Consider the following 27,394-nt stretch of genomic DNA (forward strand, 5'->3'; position numbering starts at 1 on the left):
GAGGTTAACACTTATTGAGAACCACTTACATGTAGGCATCATGTGGCTGATGCACTACTATGTATGAGGCAGGCCAGAATTTTCCAAAGGAGAAAGCTAATTATGATGAGAACTATTAAAATGGGTGGAATAAAACAAACCATTGTATAATGTTAAAGGTAATAATAGTTATTCTATATATTTGCATGGTGTTTTTATATTTTTTTTCTTATTACAGACTCAGTGTGGGATAATTATATGAATGAGGAAAGTGAATCACAGAAAGATTAAATGTACCAAAGATCACATAACTAACAGAGGCGATGTAGCAGAGGAACAAAAAGATTAGAGAGACTGTGCTCTAAATTGGAGATGATGAAGAGGCTTCATCCCAAATCAATTGGTGTTTGTCTTCTGGAATGAGAAGGAGCCTGAGGTTTCCTCTGGGCTGGGTGGAAATCGGCTAGCAATGCTGGCCATGCGATGGTGGGAAGGAAAGTTGCCTCCCCATGTAAATCTTATGACATCTTAGGTATGTGTCTTGTTTGCTTGAGAATGGATGAAGCAGGATTTAAGGCTGGGGTGGATGAAGGGAGATTAAATAAGAAAGGTGACCACAAGCTATTAAAAAGACTGAAGAATGATACAGTGATTTCTACAAGTTGATACTGTTTTTACAATCTGGTATTGTAAATACATTTTTGAAACAAAAAACACTACGTTTTTCTTCTTTCTTCTTTTCTTCCTTCTAATTTCCTTTCTTCTTCCTTTCCATTTTTCTTTCTTCCTATTTCTTTCTTTCACTTTCTTTCTTTCCTTCTTTCTTTATCTCTTTCTTTGTCTCTCTCTTTTGTTCTTTTTCCTTCCTTCCTTCCTTCCTTCCTTCCTTCCTTCCTTCCTTCCTTCCTTCCTTCCTTCCTTCCTCTCTCTCTCTCTCTCTCTCTCTCTCTCTCTCTCTCTCTCTCTCTCTCTCTCTCTCTCTCTCTCTCTCTCTCTCTCCTCTCTCTCTCTCTTTCTTGGCATGGACAGATAGAATAATCCATAACTCTGAAAACTGAGGGATAGTGATTTCCTATTCACCTGAAAACTGTGGTCCTGGGGAAGTCCCACAACCTACTAAGCCTCATCTTTAAGGAAGTGGAGCCAGAGTGAGTGAGATAGCCATTATCTTTCAGAGTGGTTGTGAGAGTTTGCGCATATAAATAAAAGCCTTTACCTCAAATATGAAATGACTTCAAGATCCTAAACTAACTGCAGGGCAAGTCAGCACCTGCTTCACCATGAATAAAAAAAGGGAAGCTTATCTCTTTATACTTTTACTGTCTGCCCTCCACATTAATATGGTATGTGTGTTTGTCTTTGCTTAGCTAGCAGTGGAAAACCACTTCCCCTCTCTGTTGCCTTGAAAAATGACAACCACATGTTGTTCCAATCTTTCCTCTCAGTTTTATTTTCCAGGTCTTAACTCATGATTACCCTCTGGGTTTCTTTAATGGTAAGGGAATGTTTTCAATTGAAACAAGAGTTCCTGCCAAAATGAAAGAACATGAAAACATGATTCTTCATCACATATTTGGTAAATCCCCTGCTCTCCATTTGAAATTCAGAATTTGGGGGTTGAATTACAAGAGCACTTTCAAGTGCTGTCTTGCAAAAAAAAAAAAAGAACCTGTGATTTTCTAAGATCACAGGCAATCTTTGTATAAGCCTGGGCATTAAAACCATTTAAATGCAATTTATTGAGGAAGACTTTTGAATGAAAATGGGTAAAGATACTGAAATAAACACTTCAATTAAATCACTGCTTAACTACTATTATTATTATAACACTCTAAGTTGTGGTTGCTGTTAAACATTTTAAAACAAATTGTTTTTACTAATGATAAGAAAAGATGACTCTCGAGTTCCTGTATATAAAGAATTCCTTTGACGATGCCCAGGAAATTCTGATTGTAGAATCATGTTTTCTTTTTTCCATTAATTCCTTTATTCCTGTTTATCATCAACATGAAAGTCTATTTGTTTTTAACATAATGAATACATGTAGATGTATGCTAATGAAAACTTTAGTTTTCTTCTTTTCAGCCTTCTAGACTCTCTTATTACTAGAGTTTAATCTGTGTTTGAGTTGAGTAACCAATGTAGCCAATGATGACAATAGCTAACATTTGTCTAACACTTCCCATGTATTAGGAATTGTGCCAGGTAGTTAGTTAGATATAATAGCTCATACTTTAAATCTTAAAAGATCATTTTATCGGCTCATTTTTAAAGTGATGAAGCTGAACCTCAGAAAGGTTAAGAAATTTTTCCAATGTCACACAATTTGTAACTGTTGATTTAGAAATACAAGGATTCAAATATAGATATATTTTAATCCAGACCTTTTGCCCTAGGTATATTTAAAAAACAGTAGTAAAAGTCTTTTACATTCAGTTATAATCTTAAAGAGAGATGGAAACCAGATAAAATAGAAAATGCTTGAGTAATAAAACTAAAACTCTGAAAGACTCAAACATCTGAAATTTCCACTGGGCCTCTAAGCAGTCCTTTAGAGAGATTTTCCCACTAGCTAGTTGCTGAGGAGAGAAAAGTATGCAATCCTCCTAAATCCCAATCTCATACATTTTCTACTACTAATAAAAGTTTATGAGTGGGTAATTATGTTTTAAAATTACATCAAGGTACAAAATAATACCATGATGTGATTCTCAGGAATTAAATTGGGGCTTATAACTAACTATCAACCAGATCTTATTTTCATGTTATCGTTATTTTGTTGTCAGGGATACAGTGGCGTACACAAAATGTCAAGATACAGCAAGAGCAAATGATTCATTAGGGTTGTGATAAGATTGAAGAAAATATATTCTCTCTTCAAAATTCAGATCACTATATTGTTAAATAATTATAAAGGCCATTACCTGCTATGTTTTAAGTGTGTTAAACATTCAGAGAAAGGACAAAGAAAAAAATAAACCTATTCATAAGTCTATCACTCAGAAATACTTACCTTGCTATTTCATTTATGATTTACTATTTACATAATTCTAGACTTTATTCTGTGCATATGTATACATCCATATTTTCTCACAAAAATAGGATTACGGTTTGTATATTGTTTTAAAATGTATCTCTGTCACTAAACAGTGTGTTCAAGATAGAATACTTTCTAAGTCAATATATAAAGACCTAGCATAATCATTTTAATGGCTATATAGTATTCCATTTTGAGATAGTAGTATAATTTATTTAATTAATCCTCTATGGTTAGAAACTTATATTTACTCCCAAGTTGTAGGTATTACAAAGTCTGCGCCAATAGACATATTTATATAAGCACCTTTTCAAATTTTGTCTATTTCCTCAGGATAAATTTCTAGAAACAGAACTGCTAAATCAAAGGGAATACATACTTTTGAGGTTTTTGGCAATTATTTTCTACTGCCTTCCACTATCATATCAGTTCTAAATATCTGAATATCCTGAATTATAACATGAGAGATACATTATTTTGTGTTCAATGCCTATTTCTTTTACTGATGTTGAGTATTTATTATTTTAAAAACATGGTGTTAGTGACTATTGGTTCCCTTTCAAAGCTAATTGATGGTGCTGGGCATTCACAGCTCAAATAGTTTTCCACATAAATTTCAGATAGATATTCTTATTCTATTTAGACAAGTAGAGAAGAAAATGAGCTTAGATTCCCTTCCTTTTCTGACTCTCTTTGCTGCTGCCAAAATCATGAAGCAGATAAAATTTGTCACCCCTCTTCAGTATTCCTTGGCTCCTCTTTTCTTTACTTTGGTTGTGATCCCTTCTGCTAACCTTCATGTGCCTTCACAGTCACTCTCTCTAGGGCCTAATAAAGGCTGCTTTCAGGTAAAGAGGCCAAAGGCATGTACACTGAGGTATATATACATGCTTAAAATATTTGCTTCCTGTAGGCATTTAAATGAATCCACAAACCTCTGAGACAGACAATGAAATTGTCCCATCAGATTGAAGAGCATTATGTGTTCTAACTTTTGTCATTCTTTTGTGATATTTTTGGAATGTGTAAGTATTTAATTTTACTTTTTATTATAAAAATTAATTATTATCATTCAAACTATTTGTTGAACATATATCATGTGCTAGGCAGTGTGCTAGGTGTCGGGCATATTTATAACAAATCTTTCCTGTTTCACCTGCTTGAAGTATAATATCAGCTCACATTTCTCTCTCCTTATAGTTTTTATAACTATATCACATGCACAGAGTATTAAAAAAGATTCCAACAGAATGGAATTAAATGAAAAAACATTTTCTTACATTGCATCATTCCCACTTCTGAACTACATAGGCAACCTGTTTTCTATTTCTTTTTTTTTTACAACTTATTATTAGCTCTGCAATTCTGAATAGTGTACTCCAATCTTTATTTATTGATTTATTAACTTAGACTATAACTTTTCACTTCATGTCCTAAAATATAATAAATGTAGTTTGTTTACATCACTGCCATTTCTATTCTTTTCTCTAGAGTGTATTGGCTATTGTTGCAGTTATATTTTTTTAAAACATTTTACCCATTTTCCATTCCTTCTTTTCCCATATTAACAAAGGCAATATATCCAGCTAAAACATCTACACCACAGACTCCATATGGAAGATGAAGAATTCTAGGAAAACTTCTGCTTTCCTGATTCAGGTGACATCCTTTTCTGCTACTTCTTGAAATATGAAGGCAATGCCTGCAGGTGCAACAGCCACAAGGTGACAAGGCCATGAGGTGATGAATATATCAATGACAATATAAACAAAGGAGCAGAAAGAGAGTATCTGAGTCCCATGCACCACCGTTGAAAATCTGCCCTGCCCTGACTGCCTACCTCTGGATCTACTGTAGGTGGAGAAATTATACCCTTTTCTGTTTTTAAGCTACTGCTAATAAGACTACTCCTTATTCATAGCTGAAAGCATTCCTAACAGAATTAGTTATATTATTTTCATTCTTCATTGGTAACTTTGTAAGCATAATATACTAATATACTTGTGAGAATAAATATGAGTATAAATGACATACTTAAATCATTATGTCTTGTTTCATCCATATTAGACAATATCTCATGACTCCACCTCCTAATCACTTGTTTACTATTATTTTCAAAGAGGTGTTGGGAAGAGGAAGAGGTAAAAGAGAGAAATTATCTGCCATTTTGAACCAGAAACTTTGCATTTCTTTTTGATATTTAAGTTAATTGGCTCAAACTTCCTATGGCCTAGAATATTCTTTCCTTTTGCCTAGGGCGCTCACTTTTGTTGAAAAGGTCCTGAGGGTGGCTACTGAAATCCTCATCTGTTCTTGCAGGCATGTGGATTGTTAAATGGGAATAATGATGACCTAAAGGAGGAAAAGCAATGCTCAGATCTCTAATCTACTCTATGCCAAGCTTATTTTTTGGAATTAAAATGCATAGTGAGAAAGATATGATACATGCAGAGGGGATTGTGACTAGAAATTGTGCCCTTAGGTTAGTTATTTTGGCCAAGGGGGAAATAATATTAGAACTAGTTAAGGATTATCATTTTTCAGTCTTCTGCAAACCTTATTACTATGTGGTCAAATCTGGGGGAAAGTATATAAAAATATATTTCTTCCCATTTTGTTCAGTTAATGGTGGGCAAGGTCACTGATGGTCCGTTCTCTACTGGAGGCAAAATGTGTTTCACACACAACTAGGTAAGTGACCACTTAGTATCACAGCAGGGTCCAGTCAGACACTGGGTTCCACAGGGCCAGTCTTCTCCAAGTTGATCAGTGACAGCAGTTCATTCAAATCAACAAATTAGAATTTTAAATTGTTCTCCCACTGCTTCCTCCCACTACTATTTTCTCTTTGAGTTATTACCATTTATCACTTCCAACAAATTAAAAGAAGAAAAGAAGAAAAAAAAAATCAGGAAAGTTTTTAGACTCATTATGAAAAACCGATGAATGCAGTGAAGTCTCCTTGGATATTATAACTTGAGAGTCCACCATCCCTGCTCAGGACCTTTCGAGGGTTCTTTGGCCCTATTTAAGTGTCCCCACTCGCTCTGCCTGTGGGGTTCCTGTGTTTCTTCATTCTCAAGCAACGATCAGAGAGATAAAAGGTAAAAAAGGGGACAGAATCTCAGGACTAACAACAGCTCCCGGTGACATCTAAAGATATCTTTTTCATTTTGGTATTTTTATGGCTGGGCTACCAGGGAATGGGGAGTGAGAATCAGCCTAGTGGTCCAGTGTGGGGCACCAAACCTAAAGAGATTGCCAGTGGGAGGCTGGGCTCAGGCAACAGTATCTGTGAAATTGTACAATGACAGAAACTTATTCCACTTGGAACCAGAATAAGACGAAATAAGAGTCCAGCCCATTTGTTCTTTCTAGAAATATGGTTGAGACAGCCATGACTTTATGTTAAGTTTTGTCTTATTGGCCAGCCAACTGTATAACCATGTTGTTATTTCTAACTATGTAGAAGAGAGTAATTGAACTATCTGAGATTTTGTGCAGATGTTATAAAATTCTACTTTGGCATAGAGATGAGAGTACTTTGTAATAGAGGACTCCTATATTTCAGCAATAGAATAATAGATAGAAATTGTCTGCAAAGAGAAAAGACCAGCCACCATTTATTGAGCTCTTATGGTAGGCCAGGCATTGTTCTTGTCAAATCCTATATAGGTAATGAATACAGAATGGAACTGTCTGCCACACTCCTTTCACAAGACCTCCCGAAGCCCACAGAGCCTGGGGTGAAACCAAGGGTTTAGGATGAAGCAATTTGAAAATAGAACTTTCATTTTTGATCAGCATAGAAACTATTATAACATAGCCCAGAGAGGCTGAGCACTCTCGGCTTGATAAACACAATGTTATTAGGCCATAACAAATAAGAACAAAGTTAAGTAAATAGAAAGGAAAATGAATCTCTCATGCAGACCACACTTATTACTTCAGGGAGGGGGTGTATGATAGAAAATTAATCCATGGAATTTTGCTATGTTAGATTTTAGAACCTAAGTTGCAGCCTGCAGGGGAAGAAGCCTATATTGAATGTTGTCTTCCTCCCTTTATGTGGCTCTTCTTCTTCAACAGATGCTAAGGTTCACATGTGCCCAACAGAGGCCAACTTATCTAAAGCAAATTCAACAAACATATTCTTGCACTTTAAACTATTTATAAAGTTTACAGCAAATACAATGGAAGGGATGATTTTAATAGCCTCTGAAGATTTCTATGGCATTTTAGTTGATTGGTTTTCATTTTGGCTTCATAACAGCATATCAAGGAAAGTTGAAGTCTGGAGTGCCCCTCTCTACTGCAGCTGGTGGAAGCTGAATCAGGGACGGGGGAACCTCTTTTAAGACAAAAGAGTTGATAAACTTCCCCTTACTCCACGTAAAGTAGTATCTAGGGAAGAAGAGAAAAGGGAGTATTTCACCCTCTCCTGTGTTATTTGTTGAATTGTGTCTCCCCCAACTAAATCCATATGTTAAAATTCTAACCCCCAGTACCTCAGAATTGACCTTATTTAGAAATAGAGTTGTTGAAGATATAATTAGTTAAGTTAAAATGAAGTCATACTGGAGTAGGTTAGGGCCTCTAATCCGATATGACCAGTGTTCTTATCAAAAGTTGAAATTTAGACACAGACACTCACACAGGGAGAATGGTATGTGGAGATGAAGGTGGAGATCAGGGTGATGCAGAAGAAGCCAAGGAATACCAAAGATTCCTGCAAACCACCAAAAGCCAGGAGGGAGGCCTAGGACAGACTCTCCTTCACAGCTCTCAGAAAAAACCAATCCTAATGACAACTTGATTTTGAACTTCTAGCTGTCAGTCTGTAAGACAGTACATTTCTGTTGTTTAAGCCACCCAGTTTGTGGTACTTTGTTACAGCAGCTCTAGGAAACTAAAACACCCTGCCACCGAAGTCTGAATTTTACCAGGGTTGAGAGACCATCAACTGCATATAAGAGAGGGGACATTGAGTAGAACTGTCATTGCTTTGCTGAATTAACCAGAGAGCAGGATACACACCCTACCCAATCAGTTTAAAGATTGGCAATACCTACCACTGTATGAGAAAGCCTTCCAAAAACTCCCAGGAAAAGCAGACGAAATGTAATCGGACAGGAACAATATTCTGTCTTGTACAGAAAGAGATTTATACTTTGCATGCACATAGAGGATGTTGATCTCTTCAAGTGATTTCTTGTGCCTACCCAGTTGTGCATAGTTCCTGCTTTAGAGACACCTCATTATAGCTTTATTATGAACCAAGAGGAGGTTCTGGAGCTTTCGAGGCAGTTCGTTAATAACACCAACTATTGTCTCTCAGTCTGATTGAGAATTGTATTTTCAGTCCTTTCAAAAATTTATCTCTATAGCCGAGAGATTTATGTAGAATTGAATTCCCATGATATGTATTTATAGACTGACCGCTGCTCAGCCCTTGTTCAGGCCGCCATCCCCTCCTGCTCAGACTCTCAGCAGCCTTTCAACCTCCGGTCCCACCTCATTCCAATCTATCCCTTCAAGCTGTGACCAGAGCCTCCTATCTTAAAGAGATCTGATCACACCACACCTCTCCTTAAAAAACAAACAAACAATAAACAAAAAACAAAAATGGATTCTCTAGGCCCTCATCATCTTTCCCAACCTAAATTCCGCTCCATTTCCTTCTTGCTCTTACCCAATCCTGCCCTTTAGTTGTACTCACTTGGTGACATTCCTTGAACAGGCCGTGTGTTTTCATGACTCTGTTCTTTTGTTCAAATTGTCTCTTTTTGAAATGCCCTCTCTCTCAATTTTTTCATTTTACAGTGCTACTATCTCTTTAAATTTGAGTTCAAATATCTTCTCTGTGAAGACTGCTCAAATCCTGTTAGAATAAATCTGGGCTTCTATAGGAAACTGTTCATTATGTTAGAATGACATTTATCATTATGCTATCATTTTTAGTCATACATTTATTTGTTTCTGTCTCTTAAAAATGAGCTTTTTGAGGATAATGTCTACATCTTGCTTGTTCACATAAGGCCAGTACTTAGCACAGTGTCTGATACACATTGCATGTTTAGGAAATGTTTATTAAATTGTATCTGGGGACAAAACTATATGCCTCTGAGAAGACATAGCTTTTAAATAGAAATGAAAGGACAGTTTAACTCTGAATCCCTTTCTGAAAAGATTTTGCTGAACCCCAATCTAAAGCATTTAGTGGTGAGGTGGTAGACAGCTTTATAGATCACTTACTTTAATTAGTACATAAACATCATGTCGTACAGGAAGGACACGGAAAAAGCTAGCCAGGCATGGGCTGTGAGTACCTCCCCGCACTTCCAAGGATAGGCAGACCAATCTGGATCACCTTTCACAAAATTTAAGGTGAAGGAAGTGCAGATGGGTTGCTTCAAAAGGCACGAGAGATCAGTCTGAGTGGGTTTTTTAGTTTATTTTCCAGTCCCCTATAACCCTATATCAAGGCTCAAATAACTTAAACATTTTAAGAGTTTACCTGGCTTCAGTTGCGGCTGGAACAGTATTTTCAGCAATGTGAATTTGTCTATCTTTCCCTTCCTTTGAGTTGGCTTTATCCTTAAGCATTTCTTCCATTGTGGGACAAGCCAAGCTGGCCAGAGAAAGGTGCTCAGAGCACAAGCTGTGCAGCTGAATGTGGCCAGCCTGCCTCCAGATTACACTGGACCAGATACCTACAACCGCTACCACCGCAGACAGAGACTCCCCTGTTCCCCAGCATTCCAGTAATAGTTCTGCTTGACCTCTCATGGCCTCTGCTTGAGTCACTTATCTCCTCCTGTCCTATCACTGTGGAGATGCCAGTGCTCTCAGCTGCCCACTCTGGGTCAAATGCCCACTCCCACAGCTGTAGGTGTGGCCCTGACACCAGGTGGGCAAGGTGGGCAACAACAGATGTCCAATGTAATATGTAAAAAGAGTTCGGACACATCATAGGAGATCAACAAAGACTGATTCCACTTTCTGTTCATTGTTTCCCACAGTTGTTTCTCTTACCCATCTTTTTTCTTGACATTTCAAAGATCTGTGAAACAATTGGTCACATTTCTTAAATAACTTTCCGAAGGCCACTTATAGAAAGGTTGAAATTGAAATTTTAGAAATGTCTTATTTACGTTTGGTAATCATAAATGCTGAATATTCCTTTCTGATATTTACGAATATGACTCTGGTGCTGGATCATGTCATGAATATCTTTTATTCCACAAGGGTTTGAGGTGTGATTATCTCCAATTTACATAACTTGTCTGGGGTCCTACACTTAAAAAATGGCAGAACTCACATTAGCACTGAAGTTTATATTAACTCCATGTCCTATGTCCTATGCTTTTTACCACTGGAGTATAGTAAACATGTTTGTTTGTTTGTTTAATTGTTTTAGTATTTGGTCTTTTAAATTCACAGACTTCCAACTCATGCATTTCTGGGTGTCAGTCGTCTTCGACTTTGAAAACTACTTATTTTATCTCTAGGTTTTTACATTAAAAAAAAAAGGTGGAGGAGCTAAGAAGTTTAAACATGAAAGGAAAGAAATTTTTGTGCTTTCATGAAACAACGCAGGCCATTCGGTTCTTACACATTCCTATGAGATAACGAAAGCAGCTGGTGCCAGACTTAAAAAGGAAACTGCGTACAGAGCTAGTATGGGATAAAAACATAGTGGTTGAGAGAAGGAAATGCAGCCTTGCCAGGGAAAACTATGACTCATGGTTCAGACAGTTGCCGCTAAAATGCTTTATGAGAAAATATCCTCAGTAGAGTCTGTCAAGGGAGCAGATGGGAATTTCCTAATCTCGCTGGAGAAAAGGAGAGAGAGAGTCCTTTCCTGAATGGGAGTGGAAAGGAAACAACTGTCGGAGTGAGGAGAGCAGCCCCTTCTATAGAGAAGGTCCCTACCGGCACTTGTAGCAAAGCCAGAGCCACTGGTCCACAGAGCTTCTTATTTTCTTTCTAAATCACAACATCAGTGCTACGTAGTTGGATAAAAATAACATTTGGGACATAATAGATGATTATAGATAGTTAAGAGTATGGTCCCTGGTTCCAAATATCCCTCTGTTCTTTACCAACTTTAGACTTGGGAAAGTTATTTAAACTTACTGAGTCTCATTTTCCTTATGTGTAGAAAGGAGATCTTTCCTCCTAGGGTTCTAAAGAAGATTAAATAAGATGGTGTATATTTATAACATGCTTAGCAGAGTCCCTTGCAGAACACATGACCTTAAGAAATGTAGCTGTTATTATTGTGTTTGCATTATACTATGATCACAAATATCTATCTGCATTATGAAGATATAACTTTAAAAAAGTTGCTTTGATGATTCTTCAAAAATTTAAATATAGAATTACTATATGATCCAGAAATTCTACTTCTGAGTATATACCTAAAAGAAATGAAAGTTGGGACTCAAACAGGTATTTGTACACCTGTGTTTATAGCAGCAGTATTTACAATAGCCAACAGGTGGAAACAACTCAAGTGTCCATCAATGGAAAAAAGGATAAATGAAATGTGATATATATGTACAATGGAATATTGTTCAGCCTAAAAAGGAAGGAAATTCTGACACATGCTGCAGCTGGATGGTACTTGAAGACATTACGGTAAGTGAAATAAGCCAGTCACAAAAAGACAAATGCTATATAATTCCATTTATATGAGTTACCCAGTGTAGTTAAATTCATAGAGAAAATAGAATGGTGATTGCCAGGGATTGGAGGGAGGGGAAAATGGGAAATTAATGTTTATTGAGTACAACATTTTAATCGGGGAAGATAAAATTTCTGGAGATGAATGGTGGTGATGCTCGCACAAGTATATGAATGTACTTAAACCACAGAACTGTACAATTAAAAATGGTTAAAATGGTAAATTTGATGTTGCATATATTTTACTACAATAAAAAAATAAAAAATAGTTTCCTTGTGCACTGGGCTTTGTATTCTGCAAATTGAAATGCAGTTAGTGCAAGTAAGCACTATATAAAATGCTCTGGGCTTTTCTCATAGTTTTAGCCCATGGAGATATTACCTGGTTTCACGGGGAACCTTTTACAGTATGAAGAACTATTGCAAATGTGACATAAAAACCTCTAACAATCTAACTGCTGACAATGATGGACTTAGACTGTAAGATAATTTTTCCCTTCTAGGGGTCTATTGATTTAATTTTATTTTGGAATCTTATTAAGAGATCTTAGGACATCGAACGAAGTATGTTGATTCTGACAAAGGGACACAAGATGTCTTGGCCCCTTAGTTTATGTATTTTAAGAGTTTTAGTCAAGTGTAATTGATATACCATAAACTTCACGTATTTAAAATGAGCTCTTTGACAAGTTGTGACATATGTGTACACCCCCGACACCAGCACCATAATCAAGGCAGTGAGCATAGCCATGTCCTCTCAAAAGCTTCCTTGTGTTCCTTTGTAATTTCTCCCTCCATCTCATTCCTCGCTCTCGCTGCCTCTACCTGCCCCATCTACTTTCTGATATTATAGACTAGTCTTCCTTTCCAGAATTTTGTATAAATGGGATAATACAGAATGTATTCCTTTTTTTAATGTACTCCTTTTATACTCAGCATAATTATTTTGAGATTCATCCATGCTATGGCATGTATCAGGGGTTTCATCCCTTTTTATCACTGAATAGTATTTTATTACATGGATATACTACAATTTCTATCATCATTCTCCTGTGATGGACATTTGAATTGTTTCCAACTTTGGGATATTACAAATAAAGCTTCTGCAAACATTCATTTACAAGTCTGTGCATGGAAACCTGCTTTCTTTTCTCTTGGATAAATAATCAAGAAGAATGTCTGACTCATATGGTATCTATATGTTTACTTTTTTAAGAAACTCCAAATGTTTTTTCAAAGTAGTTGTACCATGTTTTATTTCCACCAGCAGTGTATGAAAGTTTCAGTTGCTCCACACCCTTGCCGATGCTTGACATGGTCAGACTTTTTAACTTTAGCCATCTTGAAAAGCATATAATGATATCTCACTACGGTTTTAATTTGCATTTCCTTAATGACTAACATGTTGATCATCTTTTCCTGTCCTATTAACCACCTGTGTATCTTCTTTGATGAAATGTGTTTTCAAATCTTTTGTCCACATTTTTGTTTGTCTGTTTGTTTGTTTTTTAAAGTGAAGTTTAATGTTTTATTATTAAACTTTGTTTCCCTACCAAACTGTTGCTTCACTATATAAAAATAGCACCAGCAAATGCAGATTATTGCAAAATGAAGAGAATATTGTTTGTCATCTGACACCCTAACAACAAAAAAAACTTTCTCCACTGCCAGTTATTTCCAATAGAAAGGTCATTAAGCATTTTGATCCAAACCCAGAGACAGACGTCAGCAAGTTACAATATTATATAAAGCTTAAGATAACAATGTTATCCTTAAATTCCATAATTTACAAAAAAAAACTCAGATATTGTGAAAAAGATGTATATTGTGTATATCTTCAATCATCGAAAGTTAAGGGGTGTTTTCTTCCAGTAACATTGTTGTAGTTTCTTTTTCCATTGGTATTGCTAAAAGTTGCTATTTTAAATCTTTTATCCACCACTATTAAGACACTATTCTAGATTAAGTTGTTTCATACTACTTTATTTAGAAGCGGTTCCATTTTCGATCCTCAATAGATTTTATGCATTTCTCATATGCTTCTTTACTTATTAGTTCATTTAGTTCTGAAGGGTTACTCAGTGTCATCTTGATCAGCCAACCATCTTTATAACAAGCTTTGTTGACAGTCCTGAATTTTCAGCAAGGGCTTCATTAATTTTATTTACTTCTGATAGAAAAGCATAGAGTTCACTAGCAGCTTTTACACTTTCAAAAGCATCAAACTCATTTTGCTTGGTCAATTTTGTCCCAACTTCAGGCAAATTATAGTAAACAACATCTCCCAAATCTTCCTGCGCAAAATTGCTGATTCCCGCTGTTTCAATATCATTTTCTGATGTTATCCACTCATGTTCTTCTGTGAATTTACACACCAAGAGTGGTAGGGGGCCCTCGTACAGTGTCCAGATGAGCTTGTACAGTACCCTCAGGCCCCAGAGCCTGGTGGGCAGGCCCGGCAGGCACCCAGGCAGCCCACAGGCTATAGGCCAGGCCCACATGCTCTGCACCTCTGGTAGCCCCATGGTCATGGGAGCACCTGTCCATCTTCTACTGGGTTCTTCGGTTATTACCGAGTTTTGAGAGTTCTTTATGTATTGATATGTCCTTCATCAGATATGTGACTTGCACATATATTCTCCCAGTCTGTGACATTTCATTTTCCTAAAAGAGTCTTTTGAAGTCAGCTCCATTTTTCCTTATTCCTAGGTTAATTGGGATATAATTTAAAAATGTATTTTGGATTTCCTAAGGATTACCTACTCAGAGAATTATAAAGCAAAGCAGGAATTTTGAAATAGAATGTCAATTGAAGCAGAATTTACTGATTTGGAGGTAATTTTTTGATGCGAACAATTTTCTGGAGTAGTTCCCATCAAGTCTACTAACAGTTAAGTGATTAATCGGTCCTACTATAGTAAGAGAGTATCCTTCCGCGCTGGCAATTCTAATCCAATCTCAGAGTTTGATTGTTTTAAACTAATTATTCTAGGAGAGTTTATACAATTAATTTGATGTTTTATAAAGCAACAGTCAACACCGAAGACAAAAGAATAAATTTAATAAAAAAAAAAATTTTAAGGTCAATAAGCGTCAGTATGATAGATTTAGAGAAAATGTCTGCGATCAGCAAAGTCTGACTCTGGGTACCATTCACCTTCTGACTCTATTGCCAACTGCTGATTCTCTGTATGCCCCACAGCCAGACTAGCCAAGATTACTGGCCAGACCTTGAGTATATCACATACAGAACTCGAGCAGAATGGCTGGTGGACCTATTTCAAAAAAGGTAGTGGCTATGCTACATCCTCATTATGGAATGGGTTCTACTGTATCAAAACCTGTTTGATGTTCATTATCTGATCTAAGCCACACACACACAAAAAAAATTTATTAAGAAGCCTCCATGTATTTATTTGCTGTTCATACGTATTTGGTATACTATACATTCAAATTTATCGTCTTTTTGGGTGGGTGGGTGGGGCTTCATTATTTTCTTATTGTTGAGTTTGGAATATTTTAAAAAACATATTCTAGATACAAGTCCTTTATCAGATATATAATTTGCAAATATGTTCTCCCTGTCAGTGCATGAATTTTTCTTTTTTAAAAGAGTATTTCATGAACAAGTCTCTGCATCAGATGTGTCTGAGTATCTAAAAGTGCCTAAAGGCACTCAAAATGCCTAAATATCAGCTTTGTTAACTGCAAAAAAAAAAAAAAAATACCATACAAATGCATGCTGTAAACTACATGTCCAAATGGTTAGGCAATATTTATGTATTAAATGTAACCCAGATGTTTGCCAGAACCTCCTAACTGCTCCAGAGCTAGATAAAACTCCAATTCATGTCTGTGGAGGCACTGCGTCCTCTCCATGATTTCCTTGGATTCCTAAGGTGGGAGGTGGGAAAGTGGCTCCGTTGTCGTGACTCTGCCTTCTGTCCCCACTAATTTGGCTCATGTATAGATGTCTGGCCATCCTATACTTGTTTCCTTATACTATTTCAAATATAGACCTGGACACTCTCTATGATTTCTACATACACAGGGACTCTGTGTGGGGAGCCATCACTACCGAGGGTTTGGAAGAGATGGAAGAGAGGGTTTCATCACATCACTACACTTAATTTCAAGTTGCAAAACAAGAGACATTCTTGCTTTTAAAAGTCCTTTATTCACCCTCACCATAAAATTTTCACTGCTTCCTTATTGCAGGGAGTATCCTACTCCAGACCATCTGGTAGATTTCTCTGTATTTCTTTCCTCAGAAACAGATGTACAAACAAGCTATTTGTGTTGTACTGTCTTTTGTGTTGCCACACCTAACACATGCAGTATTTTTCTAAGCAATGAGTACTCTTTTGAGGTATTTTGGTGCCAGCTATAATAATAACTTACAACCCCATATATAGCTATCTGTTTAGCATAGACAAATACTCACACACGTGCTTTGGGTTAGCCTCCCTCATTCTTACTGAAATTAATATTAATTATCATTTATTCCCTACTGGTGATGGGCATACTATTGGTGTTCTATTTTTTAAATTAATTAATTACTTTTTTTATGGCGACTTTGATTAAGGAAATCCAATAAGTTTCATCTGTATACTTTAACAGTAAGGCATATATATATATATATATATATATATTTACTCCGTGTGTTGACCTCCCATAGTTAGATTTTTTTCTGTCACTACATATTTGACCCTCTTTACCCCATCTACCTCCCTCTTCCCCCCTCTGGTAACTACTAGTCTATTGTTCCTGTCCACTAGTCTGTTTGTTTGTCCTGTTCATTTGTTGCTTTTAGGTTTATATCCCACATATAAGTGATATCATGTGATTTTCAACTTTTTCTGTCTGGCTTATTTCGCTTTGCATGTTTATCTCGAGGTCCATCTAGTCTGTTGCAAATGGCAATATTTCATCTCTTCTTATTGCTGAGTAATATTCCATTGTATATACGTACCACCACATCTTTTGTCAATCATCTATCGTAGGACACTTAGCTGCTTCCATGTCCTGGCCACTGTGAATAATGCTGCTATGAACATTGGTGTGCAAATATCTTTTCAAATACGAGTTTTCAGGTCTTTGGGGTAAATATCCATAGAAGGATTACTGGATCATATGGTAGATCAATTCTTAGTTTTTTGAGGAACCTCCATACTGTTTTCCATTGTGGTTGTACCAATTTGCAGTTCCATCAGCAGTGTATGAGGATTCCTTTTTCTCCACATCCTCTCCAACATTTTTTATTAGTTGTTCTGTTGATTATAGCCATTCTAACAGGTTTAAGATGTTATCTCATTGTGGTTTTGCTGTGCATTTCCCTAAAAGCTAGCGACATTGAGCATCTTTTCAAATATTTGTTGGCCATTTTTATGTCCGCTAGGAAAAAGTGTCCGTTCAGGTCCTCTGCCCATTTTTTCATTGGATTGCTTGTTTTTGTTGTTGCTGTTATTGAGTTGTAAGAGTTCTTTGTATATTTGGATATTAGGCCCTTATCGGAGGTGTTGCTTGCAAATATATTTTTCCATTTGGATGGCTGCCTCTTTACCTTGTTGATGGTTTCTTTTGCTGTGCAGAAGCTTTTTAGTTTGATGTAGTCCCATTCATCTATTTTTGCTTTTACTTCCCTTGTTTTTGAGGTCAAATTCATAAAATCTTCTTTAAGTCCAACGTCTTTGAGTTTAGTTCCTGTTTTCTTCTATGCATTTTATTGTTTCAGGTCTTATATTCAGGTCCTTAATCCATTTTGAGTTAATTTTGGTGTGTGGTGATAGACAACAGCCTAGTTTCATTCTTTTGCAGGTGGCTTTCTATTATTCCCAGCACCATTTATTGAAGAGGCTTTCCTTTCTCCACTGTATGCTTTCGGCTTTTTTGTCAAAAATTATTTGTACATATAAACATAGGTCGACTTCTGGACTCTCAATTCTGTTTCACTGGTCCGTGTGTTTGTTTTGCTGCTAATGCCATGCCATTTTGATTACTGTCACTTTGGAGTATAAGTCGACGCCAGGCAGAGTGATGCCTCCAGCCTCGTTCTTTTTTCTCAGGATAGCTTTGGTAATTTGAGATTCTTTGTGTTTCCATACAAATCTGATGATTTTTTGTTCTATTTCTTTAAAAAATGCTGATGGGATTTTGATGGGGGTTGTCCTAAACCTGTATAATGCTTTAGGTAATAAGGCCATTTTAACTATGTTGATTCTTCCAATCCAAGGACACAGAATATCTTTCCATTTTTTTGTATCTTCTTCGATTTCTTTTAATAGGATCTTATAGTTTTCATTATATAGGTTCTTCACATGTTTAGTTAGACATATTCCTAGGTATTTTATTCTTTGGGTTGCAATTGCAAAAGGAATTATTTTTTCTACTTCTTTTTCTGACACTTCGTTATTAGAGTATAGGAAAGCTATGGATTTTTGAGCATTGATTTTGTTTCCAGAAACTTTACTGTATTTGCTTATTGTGTGTTTCTAGCAGTGTTCTTGCAGAGTCTTTAGGGTTTTCTATATAGAGAATCATGTCATTCACAAATAGTGACAGTTTGATTTTTCGTTTTCAATTTGGATGCCTTTTATATCTTTCTCTTGTCTGATTGCTAGGACCTCCAATATTACATTGAATAAGAGTGGTAATAGTGAACAGCCTTGCCTTAGTCCCGATCTTAGAGGGAAGGTTTTCAGTTTTTCACCATTAAGTATAATGTTGGCTGAGGGTTTGTCATATATGGCCTTTATTATGTTGATGTACTTTCCTTCTATACCGATTTTGTTAAGTGTTTTGATCATAAATGGATGCTGAATATTGTCAAAGACTTTTTCTGCATTTATTGATATGATCATATGATTCTTATTTTTTAAATTTGTTTATGTGATGTATCATATTAATCGATTTGCATATGTTGAACCATTCCTGTGTCCCTGGGATGAAGCCCATTTGATCGTGGTATATAAGCTTTTTAATATGTTGCTGTATTTGGTTTGCTAGTATCTGATTTAGGATTTTTGCATGTGTGTTCATGAGAGATATTGGTCTGTAGTTTTCTTTTTTTATGCTATCTTTACCAGGTTTTGTTATTAGAATAAGATTGGCCTCATAAAATGAGTTGGGAAGTATTGCCTCTTCTTTAATTTTTTGGAAGAGTTTAAAGAGAAAAGTATTAAGTCTTCTTTAAATGTTTGGTAGAATTCACTGGTGAAGCCATCTGGTAGGTTTTCGATGATTGTTTCAATTTCCATACTGCTGATCGGTCCATTTAGATTTTCCAGTTCTTCTTGATTCAGTCTAGGAAGATTGTATTTTTCTAAATACTGGTCCATTTCTTCCAGGTCATTAAATTTGGTGTTATATACTTTTTCATAATATTCTTGTATGATCTTTTGTATTTCTATGATGTCAGTCATAATTTCCCCTCTTTCATCCCTGATTTTGTTTATTTGTGTCCTTTCTGTTTTTCCTTTAGTGAGTCTAACCAGGGGTTTGCCAATTTTATTCACCTTCTCCAAGAGCCAGCTCTCTATTGCATTTATTTTTTCTATTGTACTTTTTGTTTTCAATTTCATTTATTTCTGCCCTACTTTTGATTATTTCTTTCCGTCTGTTGACTTTAGGCTTCATTTGTTCTTTCTTTTCTAGTTTTTCTAAGATGAAGTTTTCGGTTATTTATTTGTGCCTGTTCTTATTTTTGCAAATAGGCCTGTAATGATATGAACTCTCCTACAATCACTTTTTCTGAGTTCCAAAAGTTTTGATATGTCGTACTATCATTATTATTCATTTCTGTGTATCTCCTGATCTCTCTTTTTATTTCTTCTCTGACCCAATTATTCTTCACAGTATGTTGTTTAATCTCTAAGTATTTGTGGTTCTTCCTGATTTCTTTCTGCAGTTGATCTCTAGTTTCAAAGCATTATGATCAGAAAATGGTTAGTATGATTTCAACTCTCTAATATTAGTTAATGCTATCTTTGTGTCCCAGTATGTGGTCGATCCTTGAGAATTTTCCATGTGTACTAGAGAAGAATGTATAAGCAACTGTTTTGTGATGAAAGGCTCTGTAAATGTCAATTATGTCCAATTGGTCTAATGTGTCATTTAAGGATGTTATTTCCTTATTGATTTTCTGTTTGAATGATCTGTTCATATCGGACAGTGGGGTATTTAGGCCCCCTGCTATGATAGCGTTTTGGTCTATTTCTCCCTTTAATTCTATTAGTAATTGCTTTACATGTTTCAGGGCTCCCTGTTTGAGAGTAGATATATTAATGAGTGTTATGTCTTCTTGGTGCGTGATTACCTTTAGCATTATGAAGTGTCCCTCAGTTTCTTTATCTTTGTAATTTCGAGGTCATATTAATACCCATATTAGTACACCTACTCCCGCTTTTCTCTGAATGCCATTTGCTCGAAATATCATTTTCCACCCTTTCACTTTGAGTTTCACTTTGTGTTTGGAACTGAGATGTGTCTCTTGGAGGCGGCTTAGGGGTGGGTTTTGTTTTTTGATCCATTGTTCAACTCTATGCCTTTTTATTGGTGAGTTCAGTCCATTTACAATTTCCATTGCTTCCTTGTCCTTGTGTTTCTGTTTTCTTTTTTTTGGTTGGCTTTTGTGGGTTTTGTCTCGCATCTTTCTTGTTTTATGTTATATACTTCAGTTCTGAATCTTTGGCATGTGGTTGCCATTATGAATATGTAAAAGATAGTTCTATACACACACACACACACACACACACACACACACGCACAGTCGTCCATTTTTTTATGCGCGTTCTTTATCTCCATTCCCCTTTGTGAATTTGGATCTTTGAATCCTCCCCTTTTTAGTCATTGTTGTCTGAACTCGTTCCTATCTATACTGAATGTTCATTACTATCTTGCTATATTAATTCTCTTCTTATTATTTATGTTTATAATGTCCTGTTTTTAATAAGAGTTGCACTCCTCTGCTTCTTTCTGCCCACTAGTCACTTTATTTTTGATTATATATATATATATTTTTTTTTTCTCATTTTGTTTTAGGTAAGCTCACCCCTTTTAGTATTTCCTGTAGTACAGGCCTCGTCGTGGAGAATTCCCTTAACTTTTGTATGTCTGGAAAGGTCTTTAGTTTTCCTTCGTATCTAAAGGAGAGCTTAGCTGAATACATTATTCTTGTCTGGTAGTTCCTTTCACTTAGTAGTTTGAATAATTCGATTCCACTCCTCTCTGGTTTGTAAGATTTGTGCTAAGAAGTCTGACAATAATCTAATGGGTTTTCCTTTATAGGTTACCATCTTCTTTTCCCTGACTATCCTGAGAATTTTGTCTTTGTCATTGATTTTTGATAATTTTAATACAATGTGTCTTGGTGAAGGATTTTTTGAGTTAATATAATTGGGTGTTCTATTGACTTCTTGAATTCCACGCTCCAGCTCATTCCTTAGATTTAGGAAATTCTCGTCAACTATTCATCTGAAAATGCTTTCTAGTCCTTGGTCCTTTTCCTCCCCTTTGAGAATTCCCATTATTCTTATGTTTTCTCTCCTGATGGTATCAGCTAGTCTTTACGAATTTCTTTCATTATTTTTTATTTTTTGGTTTCTCCCTGTTTCCTTCTGATTTATTTCTAGATTTCTGTCTTCAACATCACTGATCCTTTCCTTCATTTGGTCTACTCCAATTCCCAAGCTTGTTATTTCATTTTTCAGCTCTTGCTGAGTGTGTGTGTGTGTGTGTGTGTGTGTGTGTGTGTGTGTGTTTTAATGACCAGAAGTTCTATTTGGTTCTTATCGAGGGTTTCAATCTCCTTGCTAAAGAACTCATTCTGCTCATCTAGTTTTTTTTTTCTTTCAATTCTTGAAATTGTTGATATGAATTGTTTTGGATCTCATTGAGATTTTTTCATAAGTACCATCCTGAATTCTCTGTCATTTAAGTTGCATTATGTCCATAAGCTTATTTTCTGGAGATTTTTCTCTTTCTTTCAGAGATGCCTTGTCACCTTGGTTGTTTATGGTGTCTAACGGACTATTTCTCTGCCTGGGCATTAATGGAAATGTATTCTGCTTTTTTTCCAGAAAGAAGATTTATTATATAAAGGTCTCTCTTTAGCCTGCTACAAAGAAGGTGCTTTTTGTTTGGTTTCCAGTAGGTAGCATCTAAGCCTTTAGGATCCCTGCTTTATATAAAGCCCTAACAATTCCTTTTTCTCTTATAGATGTTTAATCACCCTCACTACCCTCAGTTTCAGTCTCTGTCAGTGTTAGTGACAGTTTTGGTAGCATTTGCTCAGATTCCCCTGGTCCTTCATGGTGATCGGTCTTGGAGGATATAGGGGGAGAGGCCCTCTCGGTTGGAGGGCCCCTCCTCACTTCTCTGCCTTTCCCATTTCTTTGCTTTCTGCCCTGATGATGGCACTTCTGCTGGCCATGTGGAGCTCACAGCTCTCCCAGGCAGGCCTATTCCTTCCTTTGCTGCACCTTCTTCCTTCCCCTTCCTCCTACAGGGAGCTCTGGTAGCTCCAAGAGGCAGCTTCTTTGTTTTCCTCAGTCCACTGCCCTACACCCGGGGTTCTGACCTGTGGTAGCACCCATGAGCAGAGCCCATGCTCAGATATGCTAGTGTGCTGTTTGAGTGTTTTTTGTTGAGTTTTAGATGTTCAGCTTATTTTTGTTTCAAGGGGAGATATCTGGGGACATCTCTCATTCCACTATGTTTCTGAATCACTCCCGTTGATGTTCTAAATGGGCCAACATGCTCAGCAGTGGCACAGTTATGTATAATTCTACAGAAGAAGCCTCTCATTTGCCCATCTAGGCCCCAGAACACATGCAGAGAGGGCCTTTCCAGGCTTCCCCCAACTTCTCAGTTTCTGGGCCAGTTTAGGTGTTGGTCCATAGAAGGTAGTGGGCAGTAGGGGCCCATTGCTGAGAGAAACTTCTTTAACATCCTCTTGACTTTTCCAGCAACTGCTTATTACTCTGCATTTCTATGTGCTAATCTTGTTTTTGACTCCCAGGCAAAAGTAAGCATGGCTGTGGAAGGGCTTTTGGCAGCTCAGGGATGTAAGGTCATAGAGTCTGGGGAGCTGGAAGGAGAGAGAAGGTTCATTGTTTTACATGGACCTTGACTGACTTGGGACTGTGGAAGCAGATCCACCATGATGGCACTTCTTGGTTTCATAACCAGTGTGTTACCCGCCTTGAGTCAGAAGGGGGCGCCCCGAGTTCACTGTTCACTGTTCACACAATACTTAGCGTCCTCCCTGAAACCCTTGACTGACAGATATCTCCTCAAGGCTGAATGTCTTAAAGGGAACTCAGACTTTTGTACTACTCTAGGAGAAAATGCCTAGATAGAAATAAGGTCTTATAAAATTCTCTCCTTTGAATTTTTTTAAACCGCCACTCACTAGCTATGTGACCTTGGAGCAGTTACAAAACCTCTTTCGAGACTTGTTTCCTGACTTGTAAAATAGCAATAATGTAATTGTGCCTACCTGAGAGATGCTTGTGAAGAGGAGTAAATCTGATCACACACACATAAGAGCTCAGCACAGAATGGCAGCTGCTAATTACAGGAACATTCATAATAATTCGAGAGCCCAAGGGGTTCAGTACAAAGACAGAAACCCAGCCATGCTGGTCAGAGGCCCAAAGAGCTCCTAGGAAAACTTGATTTTCCCAATGGAAGCCCACTCGAATTTCCTTTTTCACTTGTTCCAAAATGACTTAATCTGCTGCCCTTACCCAGGATTTGGTTCTAGGGAGTATGTGGCTTCAGAAGATGCAGAGCAGCAAAAAAAAAATCAGGTAGGATTTTCCTGGAATTCTGTATGAATAGGGCAGGGAAGATTAGGAAAAGACGTGGAGTGAAAACCTAGCCAAATGGCAGGGTAAAAAGTAGACTTTTTTCTCCCTCAGGTGTCTGTGCCCTGGAAGCAGACAGCGTATAACTCCCCTAAGATGCTCATACATTTTGGCTGTTCCACAAAGAGTAAAATAAAGGGGTTACTACTTAACAGTGTTTCGGAAGTCTGGGACTTCTTACCCTTAGGCTTGCGGGGGTACATACATATATTTGAATCCCGTGGAGTTGGGGATGAAGAGCAGAGCAACCCACAGATAACAGAAATGAGGTTTGAGTGAACACAAGAACTTAAATATTCCTCTGGTTACCCTGATAGCCAGTCAAATTCTAACTGTAGGGCCAGAGAGCCTGGAGGTACAGAAGCAGTAGGCACCCCAATTCTAGTTCCAGAGCTACTTGCTGGCCTCTTCCTTTTTAATTCTATACAGGCTCAGGTCGTATTTATTCTCAAAGAAGATACAGGTCCCCTTATTGTCTCTTACCTTGTATATTCCATGTGGCTTTCTTGATTTTTAAATTCTTTGGAGGCAGGTGCTCTACAATTTTGTAACATGGGTGGCTATATAAATCAAGTTGAAATCAAAACTGCCATGTTGACTTTTATTTCAAAAATATTATTTTCCAAGGTAAAAGTATAAATAAATCTTAAAAATAACTTAATGCTTAATTTAATTTAAAATTTTAAAGTCTTTAACTGTCCTTTCAAAGGCATTGCATTAGCTGTCAGTCACTCGAAGAGCTTCTGCTGGTTGAAGAATACTTGAAGTCATTGTCAAGCACTGTTCTTTCTCAGAAGTACAGGCGGAGAGATCTTCAGTTTCGGAGGTATTCTGTAAGTCCAATAAGGAAGGAAAAGTTCCTGAGAATTTCCGCTCGGACTACTGTCCAGGCACATCTGCTGTACAACCTGATCTTCAGGTACCTCATGATCCTAAAGTAGTAATTCTCTAGGTGCGACACTGTCATGCTTTCCCAGGTGAAGTTTTCCTTCTTCAGTTTCTCCAGGGCTGTATCCAGAAGGTCTATCTGCTTATCAAGTTTCACAAGGAGATTCTCAATGATGGTCTCATTCCAGCCAGTGCTAGAGAAATTTCTTTGGAGAATACCCAAGATCTGCTGGAGCATCTCGCGGATGATCAATACTGCGTCCTCCTTCTGGAGTTGCTGTGGTTGTTTAATCTCCGCAGGGATCTTGAAGTCCATCCTGTCCTTGAGGCAATATTGAGGGGTTCCATTTAACCGCCACAGGAGCTTCAGGCAGGCTAAATTGCTGCTTCTTTGTTGAAATCGAAGCAAGTCGTAGCTCATGGAAAGAGCTGTGGTGGAGAAACACAACAGGAGAGCAATTTGGAGGATGCACCTGTTGGTCATGGTGAAAACAGGAACAGTGGTGCCTACTATCACCTAGGCACTGAAGGGAAGGCTTCAAGTGTTGGCAGTGTGAATGTCTTTTCTCCATGAGCCTGGGCTATTTATACGGTCATCAACCCTTTCTATTTCAGAGGAATTTCCCATTTTCAGTTCTCCTTTTCAGTTTTCTTTTGTCATTTATATTTTTCAATTACAATGGAATGAAAATCATATCAGTTTTAGATGTACGACATAGTGGTTAGATATTTATATACCATATGAAGTGATCACCCCAAAAAATCTAGTACCCATCTGGCACCATACATAGTTATTACATCATTATTGACTACATTCCCTATGCTGTACTTCACATTCCTATGACTATTTTTATAACTGGCAATTTGAACTTCTTAATCCCTTTCACCTTTTTCACCCATTTCCCCCAACCCCCTCCCCTCTGGCAATAATCAATTTGTTCTCTATATTTATAAGTTTGTTTCTGTTTTGTTTATTTGTTTTGTTTTTAGATTCCACATATAGATAAAATCATATGGTATTTATCTTTCTCTCTCTGATTGATTTCACTCAGTATAACACCCTCTATCTAGGTCTATCCATGTTGCCACAAATGGCAAGATTTCATTGTTTTACTGGCTGAGTAATATTCCATTATATATGTACCACATCTCTTTATCCATTTGTCCATTGATGGGCACCTAGAGTGCTTTTATATATCGGCTATTGTAAATAATGCTGCAATGAACATGCGGTGCATGTATGTTTTTAAATTAATGTTTTGGAGTTCTTTGGATAAATACCAGAAGTAGGATTGCTAGGTCATATGGTAGTTCTGTTTTTAATTTTTCAAGGAAACTCCATACTATTTTCTACAGTGGCTGTATCAGTTTACAATCTCACCTACAGTGCACAAGGGTTCCTTTTTCTCCACATCCTTGCCAATATTTGTTTTTTGTTGATATATTGATGATAGCTATTACAACAAGTGTGAGGTGATATCTTATTATGGTTTTAATTTGCATTTGCCTGATGGTTAGTGATGTTGAGCATCTTTTTATATGTTTGTTGGCAATCTGTAAATAGCCCTATCTCAATATTTCTGAGGCCATTTTTTTGTCAGCATGCAGTAACCGATTTTCATAAGAAAAGTATCAGTAAAAATATCTAATTATAATTTTTATATTGTGCTTATATAGACAGGGGACATGATATATTTTTAAAGATTTCAATACAAAAATAGCTATAATAATTTTCTTTATTCATAAGATTTTGCATTATATTTCAACCTGAATTTACCAAATCCCCACTGTACACAAGAAACTGTAGCATGAGCTGCTGCAGTGTGTAAGCCTCACTCTCATGGATCATGCAGTTAAGTAGGGGGGAAGAATATTAACCAAAGAAATACATGAAAATGGTGACAAGTGTTGCAGAGGAGAGGTTTGTGGTACTGTGGGTTTCTATGAAGTGAGAACATGATGCAGTAGGAGAGATCAGAGAAGACGTCCCTGAGGAAGTGACATTGGAGCTAAAATCAGAATGAAAGTGGATGGGACTGCATGTGCCAAATCTCTGCGGTAAAAGAATGAATGGTAAGCGCAAAGGAATGGACAGAAGGCCATTGTGCCTGCCCTTCAAGTCAGAGAGTGATCAGAGAATGATCTGCGATGAGGCCGGAAGGCAGGTAGAAGCCAGATATCACAGAGATTGTGAAGCCATGTTAAGAAGTTTTTCTTTACCTTAAGAGAAGTAGAAGTCATAGAAGGGTTTTAGGTGAGATGGAGTATTGATTTGGTTGTGGAGAAGCGTGGTAATACTCTCTCTCCAGTAAGCAATAAGTAAGGGAAGGAGAGGAGAATGGATGCAGGCAGGACAGTTGAAGGAATTTACCAATGTTATAGACCAGGGAGCTAGTGGTGGAGAAGGATGAATCCACTTATGTGAACTCTTTCACTTCCTGACAACACCAGATTCAAATGCTTGAAGAAATTTGTTATTATTTTATAGTTACATCAGTTCTATTGGTTATAATGATTTTAATATGTTTAATGTACAGGGGACATTCATATTCTTGTATCAAATTGCAGCAGAGGCTGAAAGTATCTGGGTAAAAGTGGTTTTATAACTCTGAGTTCCAGGTTTCCCATCATCAATAGATTTCCTGTCTTCTAATCTTCACGATGTGCTCAGCATATCTTCCAAGTTGCCCTTTATACATATTCCTACTTCTTAGTTGGGTGTATAGAATTAGCTCTTCCCAGGAGAGACTATCTATTAGTGATGTCTGAGGTATTTCTGAGGAGTTTTGTCCAATGCAATAGCAGGTGAATGTGAGGGGCCTTGGTAAATTCTGAAAGGCATTGATATAGTCTAAGACACAAGCACTTTTCAAACCAACAAGACACAGCTCCCTCTTGGGAAAGGATCTTACACTGAGAAGAAATTGCTATAAAT

General features: G+C 37.0%; 3 protein-coding genes across 3 annotated transcripts in view; all 3 read right to left on the reverse strand.

The window, feature by feature from the left end:
• HACD4 (3-hydroxyacyl-CoA dehydratase 4) overlaps window positions 1-9,753 on the reverse strand; it is a 52,429-nt gene extending 42,676 nt beyond the window's left edge. Inside the window, exon 1 of the mRNA XM_036217575.1 lies at window positions 9,534-9,753. Coding sequence (XP_036073468.1) covers window positions 9,534-9,631 — 98 coding nt within the window. The 5' untranslated portion in view covers window positions 9,632-9,753. The remainder of the gene's footprint in view (window positions 1-9,533) is intronic.
• Window positions 9,754-13,797: 4,044 nt separating this feature from the next.
• On the reverse strand, window positions 13,798-14,229 carry LOC107518581 (glycine cleavage system H protein, mitochondrial-like). The gene has a single exon (XM_016160410.2). It carries the CDS (start codon window positions 14,227-14,229, stop codon window positions 13,798-13,800), a length of 432 nt encoding a protein of 143 aa, XP_016015896.2.
• A 10,057-nt stretch (window positions 14,230-24,286) lies between these two features.
• On the reverse strand, window positions 24,287-24,943 carry IFNB1 (interferon beta 1). The gene has a single exon (XM_016160417.2). The coding sequence runs from the start codon at window positions 24,941-24,943 to the stop codon at window positions 24,386-24,388; it is 558 nt and encodes a 185-aa protein (XP_016015903.2). The 3' UTR covers window positions 24,287-24,385.
• Between the last annotated feature and the right edge of the window lie 2,451 nt (window positions 24,944-27,394).

This window comes from Rousettus aegyptiacus, unplaced genomic scaffold (genome assembly GCF_014176215.1).
Source record: "Rousettus aegyptiacus isolate mRouAeg1 unplaced genomic scaffold, mRouAeg1.p scaffold_m13_p_3, whole genome shotgun sequence".
Taxonomy (NCBI): domain Eukaryota; kingdom Metazoa; phylum Chordata; class Mammalia; order Chiroptera; family Pteropodidae; genus Rousettus; species Rousettus aegyptiacus.

Excerpts from the sequence above, each read along its gene's own strand:
- LOC107518581 (XM_016160410.2), bottom strand. The coding sequence starts at position 14,229 with ATGGGGCTACCAGAGGTGCAGAGCATGTGGGCCTGGCCTATAGCCTGT.
- IFNB1 (XM_016160417.2), bottom strand. The coding sequence starts at position 24,943 with ATGACCAACAGGTGCATCCTCCAAATTGCTCTCCTGTTGTGTTTCTCC.